At 46.3% G+C, this 17,619-nt stretch overlaps 1 protein-coding gene across 1 annotated transcript in view; it reads right to left on the bottom strand.

The window, feature by feature from the left end:
- Positions 1–17,619, bottom strand: part of AFAP1L1 (actin filament associated protein 1 like 1) — a 79,558-nt gene that overhangs the window by 2,379 nt on the left and 59,560 nt on the right. Inside the window, exons 6-18 of the mRNA XM_035105263.2 lie at positions 16,359–16,457; positions 14,427–14,638; positions 13,294–13,473; positions 10,891–10,986; positions 10,632–10,725; positions 9,739–9,891; positions 8,742–8,953; positions 6,818–6,963; positions 5,766–5,844; positions 5,045–5,156; positions 2,371–2,535; positions 1,084–1,262; positions 53–184 (exon numbers count right to left, since the gene is read on the bottom strand). Of these exons, the coding sequence (XP_034961154.1) occupies positions 53–184; positions 1,084–1,262; positions 2,371–2,535; positions 5,045–5,156; positions 5,766–5,844; positions 6,818–6,963; positions 8,742–8,953; positions 9,739–9,891; positions 10,632–10,725; positions 10,891–10,986; positions 13,294–13,473; positions 14,427–14,638; positions 16,359–16,457 (1,859 nt within the window). The remainder of the gene's footprint in view (positions 1–52; positions 185–1,083; positions 1,263–2,370; positions 2,536–5,044; positions 5,157–5,765; positions 5,845–6,817; positions 6,964–8,741; positions 8,954–9,738; positions 9,892–10,631; positions 10,726–10,890; positions 10,987–13,293; positions 13,474–14,426; positions 14,639–16,358; positions 16,458–17,619) is intronic.

Here is a 17,619-nt window from a genome sequence, read left to right as displayed (position 1 = left end):
GGGGGTGTACTGCTGGCGCCCAGCTAGGGGAGCCGAGCCGAGCCTGCTGTACCTTGGCCTTCTGCAGCACATTCCCCTTGTGGGCAGGAAGGAGGGAGGGGCTTCGCTTCCTCATTTCCGCTGCGCAGTTAACGGGGACCAAGTGTTCAGGGGGGCTTCCACTTGACTGGGGGGGTGCAGGCTCCTGCAAAGAAACGTAACAAGAAACTGAGACGCTGTTCAGAGATTCAAGCGGGGGGGGGGGGGCGACTAGAGAAACCAGGTGGCTATCACTAAAATGTATTTTGTCCTGCATTAATGGTCTCTGTGAAAGAGAAAACGAGTGGAAAGCTTAGTAGGATGGGTTGCCTTCTCTCACAGCAATCTACCTGTTGATGAAGACAATCTTTAGAGGCTCTTGTGGAGCTGGCCCCAGTCTTCCGAGGCTCAGTGGAAAGCAAGCAAGGAAGGGGAGGCGCTTTTCAGCTGTTGGATTTCTTTTTACACAAGACTGTCTGCCCCCTCCAGATGTTGTTGGACTGCAAGTCCCATCATCCATAACCCTGGTCCATGCTGGCTAGAACTGATTTGCAGCCCAGCATCATTGGGAGAACACCACACTGGCTACCGCTGCTGCAAACGGATTGCGCTTTGCTCTGCTGCTCCACTTGTTTCCCCATTGTTTATTATCATTCTGGGAGTCATCCTGGGAGGAGTGGCAAATGCATGCCTTAAATAAGTATGCATTGTACCCCCTTTCTCTGGGGCTTGGAGCAAGGCTGAGGGGGTTGGGCTAGATGACCCTCAGGATCCCTTCCAGCTCTACAATTCTATGATCCCCTGGGCATCAAGGTTAGATTCAGCAATTACTGAGAAGGGTAGGGCAAGCTCCTTTGCATTCAGAGGATCCTTGGTTCAATCCCTGGCATCTCCAAGTAAGACTGGTCGTCTGACTCAGCAGAAGACAGCTTCCTGTGTTCCAATAATCCTTGCTCCCTAGGCTTCTGTGTGCACCCACTTTTGTTCTGCGCTTATGTAGGAAACTATCATCGACTGAAGCAGCCCTAACCGTCTAAGGCGAAAAGGGAGCAGCTGTCTCCTCACCTTGTTTTCAGCTTTGCTGGTCACAGTCAGTCCCAGAGCCGGCCCTCCCGCCAGCGACTGCTTCAGCCTGTCTTTCACCTCTGTGAGCTTGAGCTCAAGGTCCACACGCCTGGCCTCGTTGGCTTTGCACTGATCCTCCAGGGCCGCAACACGATGCTCCAGCTCTTTCAGGTCTTTCCCTGTTTAACAGACACATGGGAGCAAGGTCAGCCTGTGGCTCCAGGCTTGGAGAAGGGGACACATGCCAGGGAGCTTAGAGAAAGTGTGAGGGTGGGCAATGGCAAAGGGAATTTTGCCCCCACCCAATCCCACCGCCGAGGAGACATGGGAAACAGGAACTAGGTCAATGTTCTCGGCAGCTGACGCCTCTTTCTTAACGTGTCCACGAGAGGCAAGGAAGCTCACGTTCTTCACATTATCTTCAACGCATCAAAAGCAATAAGGACGAAAAGACCTGGATTCTGCCAGCTTTCAGGCAATTACGGTAGCTCTGTGCAATTTCCATTACAAGAATTATTATTCCAGTAGATGGCGCGCCTGGGCTTTCCTCTGCGGAAGGAGCTGCAACTGTTTCTGTGGCTAATTTGAAGCTATGGCTAAGCTGGCAGTGCTGAGCAGAAATAAACGGGTTTTGTAAGTACCCAATATCAGGGGGGCTGAGAAGTTAAGATGCAAAACTACACAGCCGGTTTGATGTTGCCATTGAGGCAAATATTTTGCAACAAATGCCTCCTATGTTGGCCTTCTTTATCAGCAGCCACCCTCTTTCATCAGGAATAACAGAGACCTTTTGTTCCTAACTGCAAGAAGTCCTAGGATGAAGGGGCAGGTGCTTTAGCCAAGGCCACCGTGGGCTCAGCGTTCTACTGGCCCAACACATTTTGCCATCTGAGGAGGAGAAGGAGGAGGAGGAGGAGGAGGAGGAGGAGGAGGACAAGAGGGTGCCTCCCTACCCACAAATTCAATGAACAGAAGTTGGCAAAATTTTCAAATATCAACAAAGTGGAAGCATGCAAAAATAAACATTATTTTCCATCTTTAGGTTTCGTTCATTTCAAAAAAAAAATTTCATTTTACAGTTTATTGTTGTTTTTATTTCGAATTAGATATATATGGGGGCACTGAAATATTTTAAGTGCTTAGGGTCTCTAAAGGTCTTAATCTGGCCATGTATACTGGACTGTATGTGGGAGGTAAATGCAACTCGGGAGAGAGGTTTTTGTGCAAAATGGCCAGGGGTGAGGGATGGGGCAGCAGGAGAATTTCTTCTCCAGCAGGGGCATATACCTGAGCTGCCCTTCATAGCCTCTCGGAGCTCCCGCTTTTCCTTCCGCAGGCCCATCAGTTCATTCCGGATAGAAGCTTTCTCTTTCTCCAGTTTGTCCTTCTCAGTCAGGAACCTCCTGGCATCTTCCTCAGCACGGTTCTTGCCATACTTGTAGTTATTGGCATCTGCAAGGGGAAGGGGATGAGTTAAGAGACACGACCCTCTGTTAGGCAGCTGAAGTGAGAGGGTTTTTTGTTTAGCTCTGCCGTGGCAGCAGATAATTTTAAATGCAAACTCAGGGCTGAACAAGCTCAAAGATGCACAACACCAGATTGTAGTCTGAAATGAAACTGAACCAACAGTCAAGAACCAAGACACTTGCTTTCCCAACACAGCCTCTGCAGTGCTGCCCAGAGATTGCTGATTATTAATATTGCTGGCACAGGAGAAGCGGCTTATGGGAGCACAAGCGCACATCCAATTATGAACTAGAGCTGCTAAGACTTCCAGCAAAGCTTGGCATTCTTGTAAAATTGATTTAAACTGTATTGATACAGTTACAATTTATAGCCACTGAAGAGCTGCCTGTGCAAAACAATTAAGTGGAACATAGTGTTCTTGTAGCTCAAACTTCAGAGGGAGATAATAATAATAATAATAATAATAATAATAATAATAATAATAATAATAATAATAATTTGTTCCCTGCCCATCTGATTCGATTGCCCCAGCCACTCTGGGTGGCTTCCAACAGAATACACAAAAATACAACAGAGCATCACGCATCAAAAGCTTCCCAAAACAGGGCTGCTTTCAGATGTCTATGGGAGGTCATATAATTATTTATCCCTTTGACATCTGACGATAGGACATTCCAGATGGCAGGTGCCACTACCGAGAAGGCCCTCTGCCTGGTTCTTTATAACCTCACTTTTCATAAAGGAATCCAAGATGGATTCAGATCAACGTTCCTGGAGCATCATAGGAGATTCTAAAAAGAAACTTGGGATTCTCTGCCAAGGTTAAGGAACCTTTTTCAGCCTGAGGGCCATGTTCCCTTTTGGATAACCTTCAAGGGGTGGGGTGGGGGCAGACGCAAAGTGGGTAGAACAACAAATGTGGATGTTGTCTTTGTACATCATGTTAGTTTTTACACACACAAACACCTTTATCCACTATCCAGGAAAACAAGAATCACTATAAGAATTCAAGGTCACGCTCCAGCTATACAAAAAACACTCACAAAGGGTACAATGCAGAGCCAGTGAAGGATGTGGCCTGAGGAGAGGCCTGGGGGTGAGAGAGAGAGAGAGAGGCCTAGAGTTTGGCTTCCTGGGCCAGAGGTTCCCCAACCCTGCTCTGTGCAGAGAACAGTTTTCACAGAAGGAAGGAGACCCACCTCTGCAATCCTAAACACGTGTACTGTATTCAGAAGCAGCAGTTACAAATGGGAAGCACTGCCAGTACAGTCGTACCTTGGTTCTCGAACGCCTTGGTACTCGTATGTTTTGGCTCCCAAGTGCCAAAAGCCCGGAAGCAAGTTTTTAAATGTTCTTTAGAACCCGAATGTCTGACATGGCTTCCGCTTAAGTGCAGGGAACTCCTGCAGCCAATCAGAAGCAGTGCCTTGGTTTTCGAATGGTTTTGGGAGTCGAACTGACTTTCAGAACGGATTATGTTCGAGAACCAAGCTATGACTGTACACCAAATTTTCTATTGCAATTTCCCCCTTCTCACTAAGAAATGTGGGCAGGTTAGGACTTAAAAGCTGCCGTTTACCGAGTCAGGCCATTGGGTCCATCTAACTCAGTATTGCCTAGTGTGACAGCAGCTCTCCAGGGTTTCAGACAGGGATTTATTTTCCCTCAGACCCAACTTGGAGAGGCAAAGGGTCCAACTACAGCTGTACTCAAAAGCCCACAGTTTTATTTCCCTTAGCTGTTTTGGGTTGTCAGAACAGCATGCCAAAACAGGGGCCTGGACTCCCAAGAAGTACAAAAAGCTGATGAAATGTGTGAAGCAGTTTCCCTCACCCATTTGGCTGGTAGTTCTTGCAAGGCTATTAGCAACCTCTGAGCAGCATTGGGAAAGACCAGCAGTGTGTGTGTGTGTGTGTGTGTGTGTGTGTGTGTGTGTAACACAGTGCTGATTGTACATGTTCAGGGCCATTGCTATCTGGTAAAGCTCCGATCAGTTCCCGTTAACAACAATTTTGACCTGCGAAGGGGAACAGGGATGGAGATCACAGAATCAGTTTTGACGCAGCTCCAAAAGGAGAAGCCTTATTTTGACACAAAGCTCGACCGAGCTCGAGACCTACTGCATTCAAAGCACAGATCCTACCAACAAACAGAGGCTCTTCCTCTGTCAGCCATGTTCTCCCCATTTCATGCCTGAACCTCAGCTAAGAGAGAAGTTGTAAAGGCGGTTAGGTAGTACTGTGCATTAAACCCATCCAGACTTCGGCCTGGCCTGCAAATTATCAATCCTTGTCCCATTAGGAAACAGGACACAAATAATGAGAAAGCAAAAACTGAGGCAGAAGTGGAGCCATCAAGCAGCAACTGAGTGTTGTATAAGCTTATACTATTGGAAATGGCTCTTTAGGGATTGTCAGCTCTGAGTCTTTCCCCTCCCCATTCCAACTGGCTGATAAGAGAGCCACCACACACACACATCAGGAGCCAAACCTACTTGATGCATGGCGCTTGACTTTCACTTGTGGATCCACACGACGCGATTTCTCGCTGCAAGAGGAGCCGTGGCGCTTCACCTGGGACCCCGACGGCCGCCCTGACTTTTCCAGCTGCACACAGAAAAGCACAAAGAAGCCATCATTTCAGAGGGTGTCAAGGAGGACCAACAATGATGGCCAACATCATGGGAAGGGTATATCTGGGATTAAGGTGAAACATGATTTTTGCTCTTGGATGCTGTGTGTTGTTCAAGTTCTTGTGTTATATTTATAGTATTGGAATGTGGGTTTTCTTTGGTATGTTATATTATTAATATGTTATTAAGAAATTGTTATTGTTGTATCGCTACGCTATGAAATTGTAGCTATGTTTTTGTTATGTTATGAGAAAATAGTGTTTGTAGTGTTTGTTTGGGATGCATCCCAATTTCTTTGTTTTTAAGCCACTTTGAGCATTTTTTGTGTGTGGAAAAGTGGCATGCAAATAAAAGTGAATGAATGAATGAGTGAATGATGGGTGTGAGCAATAAGTCCAGTTCTTCCCGTGCAGCATAGCTGCTTGAGAAGCAGGCTTATCCAAGTGCCTCTGCTTGGGCAAAACGGTTTGTCAGTTGCCAAGCACTTGGAAGCACATGCAGGCAGGGAGAAGAATGGTGTTAGGGAAAGGAAGCAGTGGAGAGAAGAGGGTTACGGCATTTCTGCTTTTCTTTTTTCAAATACCTCCACCTTCTCATAGGGGACTTCATCGTATAATACACGGGAAGCATCTGTTTGGTTCTCAAGGGAGGAGCTGGCCCACCTGAAGAGGCAGAGAAACAGACAAAACATGCTCTACATCTCTAGTACTGATTGCAAAATCTGACACAAGAAAGAATGATTGGGCTCTTCCTGCCACCCTCTGCACTAACAAAATGAATCCAAACACAGGCCCTCCTACGTTGGGTTGGTAGATGCTATTGCATCATAAAACTTCTGCCAAGCCCTGTATTTTGGGCAACACAGGAGTGGAGATGCCTCACACATAGCATGTTGCGTACAAACCTGAAAAATGTAAATGTGGAACACATATATTAAACCAAATCAAGTCAAAAGGTGAAGTGTGCATCTAAGAAGTTAAGAGTGACTGCAGTTATCCAGGAAGCAAGATTGCCAGAGTTGCTTGCCAAATATATACTCCCTGATAAATATGGATATGCCATTGCATGGTGTGTGAAATGTTCCTTAGTGCTGTGAAGATAATAGCATATAAATCAGGAATGTTTGCTCCATATCAAACTTTTAAACTCACAGCTCGGATATTTAAATATATCTGCTCCATACATAAGAGTGTTTCAGTTTGGGCTCATCTTTTCTTGATACACAAAAGGGCCATTTAAGCCTGAAGTGCAGAGTTCGAGGTTTTCTTCACTATGGTTCCTATCTTGGAAAGTGGAACTAGGGCTTGCACCACATTCACACCCATGATATAAACCAGAAAACACAAATGCAGGCTTGCTTGTTTCAGCCTCACATTCATAGTAGCCTAAATGGCCTACTCTGTTCTAGCCTTTCAGGTATGAATTTAGCAGGTTGTCACCTTGATTTGGATCACGGTTTAGAGACACCAAAAAAATCTGTCTTGGCAGATTTCTTGCTGGCGTAGGTGGTCTTAACAGAAAGTTTTTATCCTCAGAGGCTCTGTTGGGGGCAGGGAGAACATAAGGCAGGCTCTCTCGCCTGCAGATGGGGACAAGGTGGTTTCCACACCCGGCTGGGGCGGAAGAAACGCTTACATGTAAGAGTGTCTCACAGCATTGATGATGTTGGCGATTTTCTCCACGTCCACATAGTCATAATGCAAGGCTTCTGGGGCTGTCTGGGAGCCAGTTTCAACCAGCAGGAGCCCAAGCCAGCGCCCCAGGTCTTCATAGCTGCTCGCCTGAGGAGTAAGACAATAGTTTAAAGTGAAAGGAAACACAACACATATTGCTCTGGGCAACAGCCAAGGCCACACTCTTCCCACAGGGAAACATGGTCAAGGACATGTCTTTCCAGAGCGCATTGTTCCTTTACACCAGGTGCCCCCATTTCCCAAATTTACAGCTGTGCCGTTCACCATAGAGATATTTGCAAGGCATCCTGTGTGTGCAAGGCTCACACTGCTATGTAAGTGAAAGGTCTCTAAAGAAGCTGGGGAGAACATGAATTCTGAATATATTGTGCGTATTATTGGAAAGGGCCACAGCTCAGTCACAGAGCATTTGCTCTGCGTACAAAAGGTCCTTGGTCTAATCCTCTGCATCTCCAGGAGGGATAGGAAACATCCTGGTGAGCCACTTCCAGTTAGTGTGGACATCACTGTGCTAGAGAGACCAGTGGTCTGACTCTGAATAAGGAAGCTTTCTATTATTATCAATATTCCACCAGAATATCTGGCTGTTCGGGGCTGTCACACATGGGTTGTTATGATTTGGGTTGACAGTGCATAGGCAGAGTTGGGGGGGGTGAAAGAGGGGGAGTACATTGCAATCCTAGGCATGTCTACTCAGAAATAAGCTCTGTTGCATTGAGTGGGACTTAGTCCCAAGTCAATGTACCTAGGATTGCAGCCATAGCCAGGCTACTGTTGCATCACATACATCTTCCCACCTTCCCCTTCAATACAGGTTGATGTTTTTATCATAGCACTACAAGGGGAAGCCTTTGCAAAAGCGTGACAGAACCTTGGCCCACATTTGAAATGAATAAATCAAGATGGGCACGTGGCCAAAGAAGACCATTGCTTCACTGCATGCTCTCAATCTCTCTCTTGGTCTGCTTAGAGATCATGTTTTATGTATGTTTTCAATATGATCTTTATATGTATTCAGATGTCCAAATATCTGCTTAGATCCCATGAGGTCCAAGTGAAGTTATAGCATATTAAGTGAAACTGAGGCACATTTAAGCTTTCATCATACTTTATGAAACAAGCAGCATGAAGTAGGTTAATTCTGTTAAGAAAAACAGAAACATCGGCAATACACCACACCCAACTCCCCATCCCACCCACCTCTTTCCCCCCTCCCTCATAATGTCTCAACAAGTAAAATTGATGTGTAAAAATGATACATGGGGGGGTGAGACATTGTACTACCTTTGTAACCCAAGAAAATATTTAATAAAAATAATTATAAAATAAATAAATAAGAGAAATTATTTTCTGCTGCTGTGAGATACAGTTGTACCTTGAAAGTCGAATGGAATCCATTCTGGAAGCCCGTTCAACTTCCAAAACTTTCAGAAACCAAAGTGCTGTTTCTGATTGGCTGCAGGAAGCTCCTGCAGCCAATCGGAAGCCGCAGAAGCCCCATCGGATGTTTGGCTTCCAAAAGAACATTCAAAAACCGGAACACTAACTTCTGCCTTTCGATCATTCAGGAGCCAATTTGATTGGGAGCCAAGGTGTTCAAGATCCAAGGTATGACTGTGTACAATCCATACTGCTTTAACAAATGCCTTTGCCGCAGACTGAATTTCATGTATCTTTGTACCGCACATGAAGGGCTCTAAATAGTTCTTCCAGCATTCAAGGCATTGCTCTTAAATGCTATGTTTTGCAGGATGCCCAGGTGCCCAGCCTTGTCTCCCTAAACCCCAGTCATCGGCCAAATCAAGGCCCTGCCAAAGGGACTGCAGCTTCCTCAGCAGAGCCATCCAGAGTGAATCCTTGCTCACCTCCAAGGCAGAGACTTCTTGGCCGTTGCGAAGGATGCGGAACGCAAATGGGTGCTTGGGGCCCAGTCCTGGTGCCACCTCACAGCCCCTGAGGACGACGGCATTCACGTGGGTCCTTAAGTCTGTCCGGTCCTTGTGGAAATAGAGGGTGTTGCCTTTCAAACGACACCAGCGCTCCTTCCAGCACTGGTTAACCAGAACATTCAAGTAGCCTGCCAGGAGATGCACAAAGACATTTGATCAGCAATGCAGTGACCTTTATGGGATAAATAAGAGCCTAAATCTTGTCTCCTAGGAAACAAGAAAATGCTGAGCTTAGGCATGACAGATTTCAAATCAGAAGATCAGTTCCAAGAGCCAAACATTACTTTAGCTCAATGAGATGTTTGCCTGAATGAGTATCAGCCAAGTCACTTGGGTGGAATCTAGACACACAAAAAATCTAGACACACGCTCTGAAAATCCTTTTTTTAAAAAAGTGATTTTAAAAACATATTGATTTTTCCATAAAGCTCACCACCTCCATCTAGTGTCACATTGTATATTGTACTTAAAACACACTTAAAACGTTTTATTTACAGGTCTGTAAATAAAAGTGGAATGTTTTGTTTTTTGTTTTGCATAAAATAGATTATGAATGTTAGTGCTCTTGTCTTTGCCATAAAGTAGCTGATTCACTCCTGTAAGTAAGAAAAGACAGCTGTACGATCAAATACTTAAGATTTAACTATCGGATATGGGGTTGGGAAACATAATTGCAGTGGTGGACTTTGTGCTCTCTAATTTCAGAGCCACCCTATACGATGCTAAAATTCGGCACCCCCCACCTCTCACGCTCCATTCTGCAGTACTGTTGTTGCATCCCCTGCAGTGCGGTATTGTATGACATGACACAGTGCAATCGGAAACTGGGACAAGGGAGCCCAACTGGACCCCTCTTAAGGCACCAGCTAATGAACGGTTTGCATTTCAACTGCCCTCCTGATCCAGTACCAACCACAGCATGGGATGTCTTCCTCCGTAGAGGATGTCTGGGTGTCCTCAGGGGATGGCTTCTTCTTGGAGAAGCTGATTATTCTGGTGATTTTCCTCCCGGCTGCTCGACTTACAGAGCCTTTTAAGTCCGCCAAGCCACTTTTTTTGCCTTTCCCTACAGGGAGAAGAAGCAGAGCTTAAAACAAGACATGGTGTATCTGACCAAAACAAAGAAACTGTGAGATAACTAAAGGTCTGTTCTCCCCCACCTCATACCTCCAGAACACACACACACACACACACATCATAACAGATTGTAAAATGTCATGAAGAGGATAAGGGAGGTCAGGTGAAGGGGTAAATATGAAAAACACTAACTGGTCTGAAATACAGCTAGAACCTACAGGCTAGAATATTCCCTTATGGGTATTAAGAGCCGACTGACCATAGCGGCAACACAGAGCAAATTCAAAAACAGAGTGCTTTAACCTTCATGATACAATTTTTACAGAACTACCATGTGCAACATGATTCACTAGTCCCAAAGAAAAGTGCAGGGTGACCGATCTGGCAATTCTGGCACAATGGTAACTCTGCTTCCAATGGGAACAGCAAAAGGGGTTATTGTTACACAAGATGGAACCTGGGTTTTGTTTTTGTTTTTAAGCCCAGGATCTATTTATTACACTTATCTCCCACCTGTTTTCCAAGGAGCTGATGGCAGCATTTAAGGTCTTTCCCACTTCACAACAACCCTGTGAGGTAGGTTGGGCTGAGATACAGAGACCTGTGTGCATTGTGGTCGAGCAGGGATTTAAACCCAGGTCTCTCAGGAGCTCTAGTCCAAGGTGTTGCTGCCTCAACCAAAAGCAACACCTGGCTCTTAGGGGAAGGGGAAAGTAACCAGGGACTCACCTTGCTCATGGGCCTCTCTCCGAGCCACGGAAGAGCAGTTTTCTGCGGTTGCCACACTGTCCGAGTCAGATGTCTGTTTGTCCTGAGATGACCTCTGGGCAAAGGAGATTTTTGTTGTGAGCATAGCAGGGGAGAAAGGGTTAAACTCACAATCCCTTGGCTGCTCAGACCCCCTATAACAGCTAAAAGAAGAACTATGCACACGGATTGTATTCATTCATTAACATCACCGCTACTTCGGCTCTGAGCGACAAGCTACCTTGTCGTGGTCCACCTTGCACGTAAGCAGAGGAGATGTAATAACTTCTGTTCCACTCAGTCCTCCTCCACTGGGACTGCTCACTTCCTTTATCACCTGCAGGAGGAGAGGGTTGGGTGTCAAAACAACGGAAACACTGGTAGCCCATCGGCTGCAACTGAAAGCTCACTTTGTTGCAAAACATCCAGCGATGGCTTCTCAGCAGCAAATGTGCCACCGAGTCTCAATTACCTGGCAGAAGGGAAACAGTAGATTTCAGTACTGAAAACTAGCAGTCAAAGGGCCAAACTGGACTCCAGCAAACTATTCTATTGGGCCCAAGGGTATGGGAAAATGTTTGCCTATTGTGTGTCTTGTAAGCAGTGCTATTTTTCTAGGGGAAAAAGGTGCCAAAACTGAGTTCTGGTGAGTTCTGGCTGGAAAAAAGCCCTTCTTATAAGGAAATGGATAGAAAATATGTCCAATCTGGGAGAGAGAAGAGTTATATGCCAACCTTAACTATTCATCTCTCTTTGGGATTTTTTAATGCAATATAGTGGCCTCTGAGAATAAAGAAGCAGGTTATTATCCCTAACCTAAATATAGCCAGTTTTTGTATTTTGTCCTAATTTAACTCCAGGCCCATTAGCTTCCAAGACAATTCACAATGACTTTTGCTCTTCCTATCTCTGGTTTCTGTAACATTTCAGCCATGGATGTTGACACAAGATTCCCCAAGGAAACCCAAGTGAGGACTGGGGGTACAGGTAGGCAGACTCTCTTTTATTTCTTCCAACAGACCCACTTCCCACCCTGCCACCTTCAGCAATAGGTTGTCTTCAGGCTTCAGAGCAGGTCTGGGTGAATTAAATCCATCTGCTCAGGTATTCTTATTTCAGAGATGGCAGTTTCTCAGCTGCAAGTGGGGTTTAGCCATCACACCAGAGTGCCTATTGGATCAGTGCCAACAGAGTATTCACATTTCTGAGGAAGGGAGGAGGACCCGAAGAGTCGCATCCCAGGCCAGCGGGGTGGAAGTGCTTTGAGCCAGTGAGTGATATGGAGCAAGGGCAAAGACGGAGAAGTTCTAAAAACAACCAGTACAGGGAGGAATAGACGGTTTTTAATAAATGCTGAGGTTCCTGACAGTACTCATGCCAAAGTACACTTGCTCTGCCAAGACAGAAAATAAATTGAACCACAAAATGCACAAGACCTTTTCAATCCCTGGACTCAGAAGGCCATTATAATAAACTACCTAGCCTGAGTGTTGCATTGTGCTTCCTTCGGTTTAACCTCCAAAATCCAAGCCTCAATCCCAAAAAGAGAGCCTGGAAAAGTGCGGGCGGCAGGGATGCGTGTCAAATTGAAAGCGTCGCCATTTGTGCCACAAAGCTGAGCTGGAGGGGTTAAATCTATGTGTCTTTCATGGAGATCACCTGCTGGTATCCATGGCCGACAGCCATTAGAATGAACAAGCATGGGGCTATCGTGATGTAGTTTTAAACCACTAGCATCTGTTAGCTAGAAATTGCCACCACACTGCGTCCAGATGTCAATGGACTCCAGCTCCCATCAGCTCCAGCCAGCCTGGCCAGTGGACAGGGATGATGGGAGTTGTAGTCAACTGGAAGGCCACAGGTTTGCGGGGGGTGGGCGGCAAGGGGAGGGAAGAGAGCAACTGAGAAAGCCAAGTATCAGTGATGCAGCATACATGAGCATGCACCCCCACACACGCACAAGCCCTGTGTTTTGGATAGGCAGGAATAGTGGCTTCTCTGAGAAACTACCATCAAGAACAGGCATAGGCAATCTCGGCCCTTCAGATGTCTTGAGACTACAATTCCCATCATCCCTGACCACTAGTCCTGTTAGTTAGGGATCATGGGAGTTGTAGTTCCAAAACATCTGGAGGGCCGAGATTGTCTATGCCTGATCAAGAAGCACTGAAAACGCCACCTTTTTCAGACCCTGCCGTCAGGGAGAATTGGTGATTTCATCTCGCAGAGCTTCCTACCGAATCTGCAGTGCTTCAGAACAAAGGCAGGAAAGAGTGGGGGTGGGTAGGCATGTGTGAATCAAAACAGCCCCTTTCCTGCAGCCCTGCAATTCCAGATTATAGGAAGGGGGTGTCAGGGTCTGCCCTGCTGGCTGGCTATTTCTCTCCTGCAGCCAGGCTGGGGGTGATAAGAGGCTGAGTAAGAAAGCCCCCTCCTCCCCACCGGAGAGATAACAAGTGCTTTTCCCACAGATCCTGATCACACTTGCCCAGATCTACAGTGGTCAGGGCAGGAGGGCTGTTCACATGGAAGGGCATTAGTTGGCATTAGTGTTTTGATTTTTTACAACAATGGACCACAGAGAGGGTTTCTCTTTTAATTGGGTGTGTGTGGAATTGAGCTCTCCTGCTGTTGAGGGAAGTACCTTCAGCCACTCCTCGGCCTGCTCTTTGCTCTGCACGGCCAGCACCAGGGCCTCAGCGCCCGGCAGGGAGAAGCGCAGCTCGTGCTTCTTGCGACGCCCGTCCTTCGGCACGTAGACAACGTTGCAAACACTTAGTGCCACTTCGAGGTGTGGCTGCCGGTGCTTGGAGCTTTTGTAACACTAATGTTAAAAAAAAGAAGAAAAAGCACAATGTTCACCACTCTTTCCAAGTCGGGTCATTTTCTTGTACTTTTCGTGGCTCCTCTCAGCACAGATAAGAAGCAGTGGGAAGCTCCTGTGGGGAGGAGGAGGTGCACAAGAGGAAAGAAGAGAAATGCTTGGGAACTCCCATTGCTTAACCAAATACCTTAGAATCGTAGATTTTTTTACAACCGGAACAAAAAACAGAAGTGCTGAAATCTTTCCGGTCTCAAAGAAACAGTCCCCCACCCCACTTAATTTTGGGTCATTACATACAGATATGTGTCCTGTTGCCCTAATGGGTTAAAGGGAGCTGGGAATCAGGAAAACCTTTTTCAAAGGTTTGATAGGAATCAGAGCAGCAGCAGGGGATGGGGGTGCTTAACCCTTTCCCCACGCCACATAATCATTTGAAAATGTCAGCTGAAGAAAGGGTTGAAAAGCACCCTTCCTCCTGGTGCTTTTCAAATTCCCAATAAAACTTTCAGAGAATGAACACCAATTGGAGCATCATGCCTGAGTGTTTCACCACCACCTTAAAGAAGGGCCACACTGCGCTTGGCATATAAATCTGTGACAAATTTACAAATACTGTTAGTTACAGACCAGTTATTTGCAAGGACAAAGGATGTGTAAAAAACCAAAAACTGTGACATACACAGTGCACAATATCTTTGACTCGGCCAGCAAAGGGAACTAAGCAGCTATGTGGATCTGTTGACTCGTCCTTCCTTTTTCATCAAAGTTGCCAACTCTATAAGTCAGTGCCAGATCCCAAGGAGAATGGGCCTTCCCCAGCCATGCTAGTGCATGCAAAGTCAACTGATTTGCCAGGCGTCTTTGGCTCATTAGCAGGACTCTCCAACTTTTCTCCCCCAAACTTTCCCTGCTTTCCTACATGTGGTCAGGTGCTCCACAAGCCACCAACTCACCAGGAGTTTGTTGTCCTTGATGACCGTCAGCTGCTTGGCCCATTGCCCAAAGCGCTTCTTGCGCAACAAGAAAGCACATATCCTGCAGTCCTTCACCAGGTTCATGGAAGCTTCCTCAGACGGCCATTGGTGTGTCAGTCTCTGACCTTTCCCATCCTCTTCCTCCTCATCGTAGGACTCATAGGAGCTGCTCATGGCATCAGAGTCATTGTCTACAAGGAAGCAGAGAGCCCTTAATCACCCAAGGTACCACTGCCAACACCATCAACATCCTATATGTGAATGCCATTGCTCCTTCAGTTGGAAGCTTTCTGGAACACATACGGTTCTGCATTTCCTTTGGCTTCTTTCCAAGCCTGCCTATGACACTGACAGGTTCTTCAAACTCCCAAGCTAGCATTTATGGATCTCGACAAGGCAACCATATCACTGCTGAGTTCCATAGCTGCCAAGTTTTCCCTTTTCTCGCGAGGAAGCCTATTCAGCATAAGGGAATTTCCCTTTAAAAAAGGGAGAACTTGGCAGCTATGCTGAGTTCTTAAAAGGCATGTTAAATTGCAAATATGCAGTTTGTAGACCTATGTTCTACCTCCACGGGAGCCAGTTTCCCATGAACTACATAGGCACATGCTTGCTATCATGCCTCAAATACTCTGAAGTTTATTTTCTCTCTCCTTACAAGCTATGTTCTGAATTTACTAAACATTGGGCTTTCCACTGCATTTTCCAAGCTACTTTGTTTTTGGTGGTGGTGGGGAAGGTACTTATAAATGCATTGTGTTTCAGGTCACAGTAAATATACCAGTTCATATTATTTCTGTAATCTAAAGCTCAATGCAGTGATAGCTGTTCTTTACATTTCCTGCAAATTAAGATAAACTCTGACTGAGGCAATTTTAGCGGGCTGTGGGAAAGGCTTTCACTATTATGCAGACTCTAGAAAATCCCAAAACTCTCTGTGAGGTGGAGCTTCATTGAGAGCAGCACCTTTTAAAAAATTGGGTATGCTTTTTCACAAAGGCTCTTAAGTGTAAGTGCTGCAAATATGAGATCCATTGGTCCAGCATGGTCCCTGAGGCACCCTAATCCCAGCAGTAATATTTAAAGAGCAAGTTTCTGCACCACAAGGTTGCAGGCAACAGTTCCTAAACAGGAATAGTGTGTGCCTACCACTTATGCAAAGGTTTGGTTTCAGGATCCACGTGCAACGGCAAAATTGTACAGTCAGGAAGCCTCCGAATTATCCCCTGCAAGGCAGAGGGCTGCTTACCAGGACGTGGGAAGGTTGCAGGGGGTCCCATAAATCTTCCCAGGGTCCTCCTGCAACCTTCACAGCACCCAGTGAGTGAGGAGGCAGTGCTGCCATGCTTACTGAGCTTTGGGAAGGCAGTGAGAGGGCTCCAACAGCATCCCAGAGCCCTTGCGCCTCCTTCCCAAAGCCTTACTTACCTGGCTTTGGGAAGGTGGTGAAGGGCTCTGGGGCTCTCCCATAGCTCAGTAAGCAAGGGAAATCTGCTGGGTGCACGGGGGGGGGGTCAATAAATGGAGAGTGGAGAATGGTGAGTTTTCCCAGCTCTCAATTTATTTACCATATCTCCCCCACCCTCCCATCTATGTAAGGTTGTGATCATGTAAGTAAAGCAAGCGCAAGTTGTAGGCTTACCGTATTGAAAGTTGTATGCACCAAACCTATGCATATAACCTGCAACACTGTCTATAGTAGTAGTAGTATACCATGGGTCAGTGTGATCTTTTTCATCCCGGGGGCCACATTCTCTCATGGGCAACCTTTTGGGGACCACACACCCATGGTGGACAGGGCCAGAGGCTAAAGTGAGTGGACCCACATTGAAGTCAGAGGTTCAAGGGCTTAGGTCAAGTGTCCCAATCCACCTGTGGCTATACAACACATATCTTTGCAGCACTACTTACAAGAGTTTTTCTGTTCTCCATTTATTCTGGTGAGGGGATAGTTGCTATCTGCATCTTCATAATACCCATCCTCTATGGAGTTGGGTGGACTGGAGCTATCTGTAGAAGAAGCAGATGATACGTTAGACCATTGCATGAACACACACACACACAGCTCATCCACACGTCTGTTTGTCCGGTGCTTTATTCTGTTCTGTTTGCCCTGTGATTTCTAGACACATGTCCAAGAGAGTTTTATTTTCTCCCACCACTTTCCCTGGGAAAACCCGCTGTTGACTGCTGAATCAGAAAACCCGATGGATGTTTGTTCCGACTCAGTGCTAAACAGCAGGTTTTCATGGGGGAAGTGGTGGGATAAAAGAAATACTTCTTCGACCTGTGGCTCGAAATCATGGGACAAATGCAAGTGTGGATGAGCCCGAGAGGTACCGTGTTTCTCCAAAAACAAGACACTTATATTTATTTTTCCTCAAAAAAACCCACTATGGCTTATTTTCAGGGGATGTCTTTTTGTTATTATTAAGTATGGTACAGTTTAACCTACAAGGTTAAACTGTCTATCAGTATGGCTTATTTTATGGCTATGTCTTATTTTCGTAGAAACAGGGCATCCACTGTGTCTGTTCCCTCTGTGGAAGGCAGTGCTGAAATAAGCTGATCAACTTCAAGAAGGTTACACAGGACAGCCTTTACCTCTAATGAAGATAGGAAAAAGGCAGACAATGGGATTAGGGGGCAACAGGATTCTGACAGGGAAAACTGGAAGCCATGTCCATGGCTCTCCTTCGCAATTTCCCAAATGGCCACCAGACACCAGAACCCCACCCACAGAAGAAGGGGCATCATGTACGGGGTGCTGAATGATACATTTAATGGCTTCTGCTTGGAAAAAGTGCTCTGCTTCCTGACACTCCCTCCAACACATATCCCTCATCCACACACAGGGCGAATGAGAATTCAGTTCTAGTCCCTTCAGTCTGGTTTTTCTTACATTCCACCAGGGCACAAAACACTTCTAAAGAAAGAACTTCCCTTCCCTCCCCTCCCCTCCAGAACATCTCCTTCTTGTTTTCTTCTGGACTTTGCCAGGGGTGATTTTTCTCTCCCTCCCTGGGGCCTCACTCATTCCTGACATCGCTGGTGGCTTTGATGCCATGAGGCACACAAGAAATCTCCCCAATTTTCTATCCATGCCTTGGGAGCATAATTCAGGGCCCAGTGCAGTGGCAGGTCTACATTTTGGGGGCCCTGAAGCTTGAAC

The sequence above is a fragment of the Zootoca vivipara genome, chromosome 2, assembly GCF_963506605.1.
Source record: "Zootoca vivipara chromosome 2, rZooViv1.1, whole genome shotgun sequence".
Taxonomy (NCBI): domain Eukaryota; kingdom Metazoa; phylum Chordata; class Lepidosauria; order Squamata; family Lacertidae; genus Zootoca; species Zootoca vivipara.
This window is presented reverse-complemented; position numbering and strand designations above follow the sequence as displayed.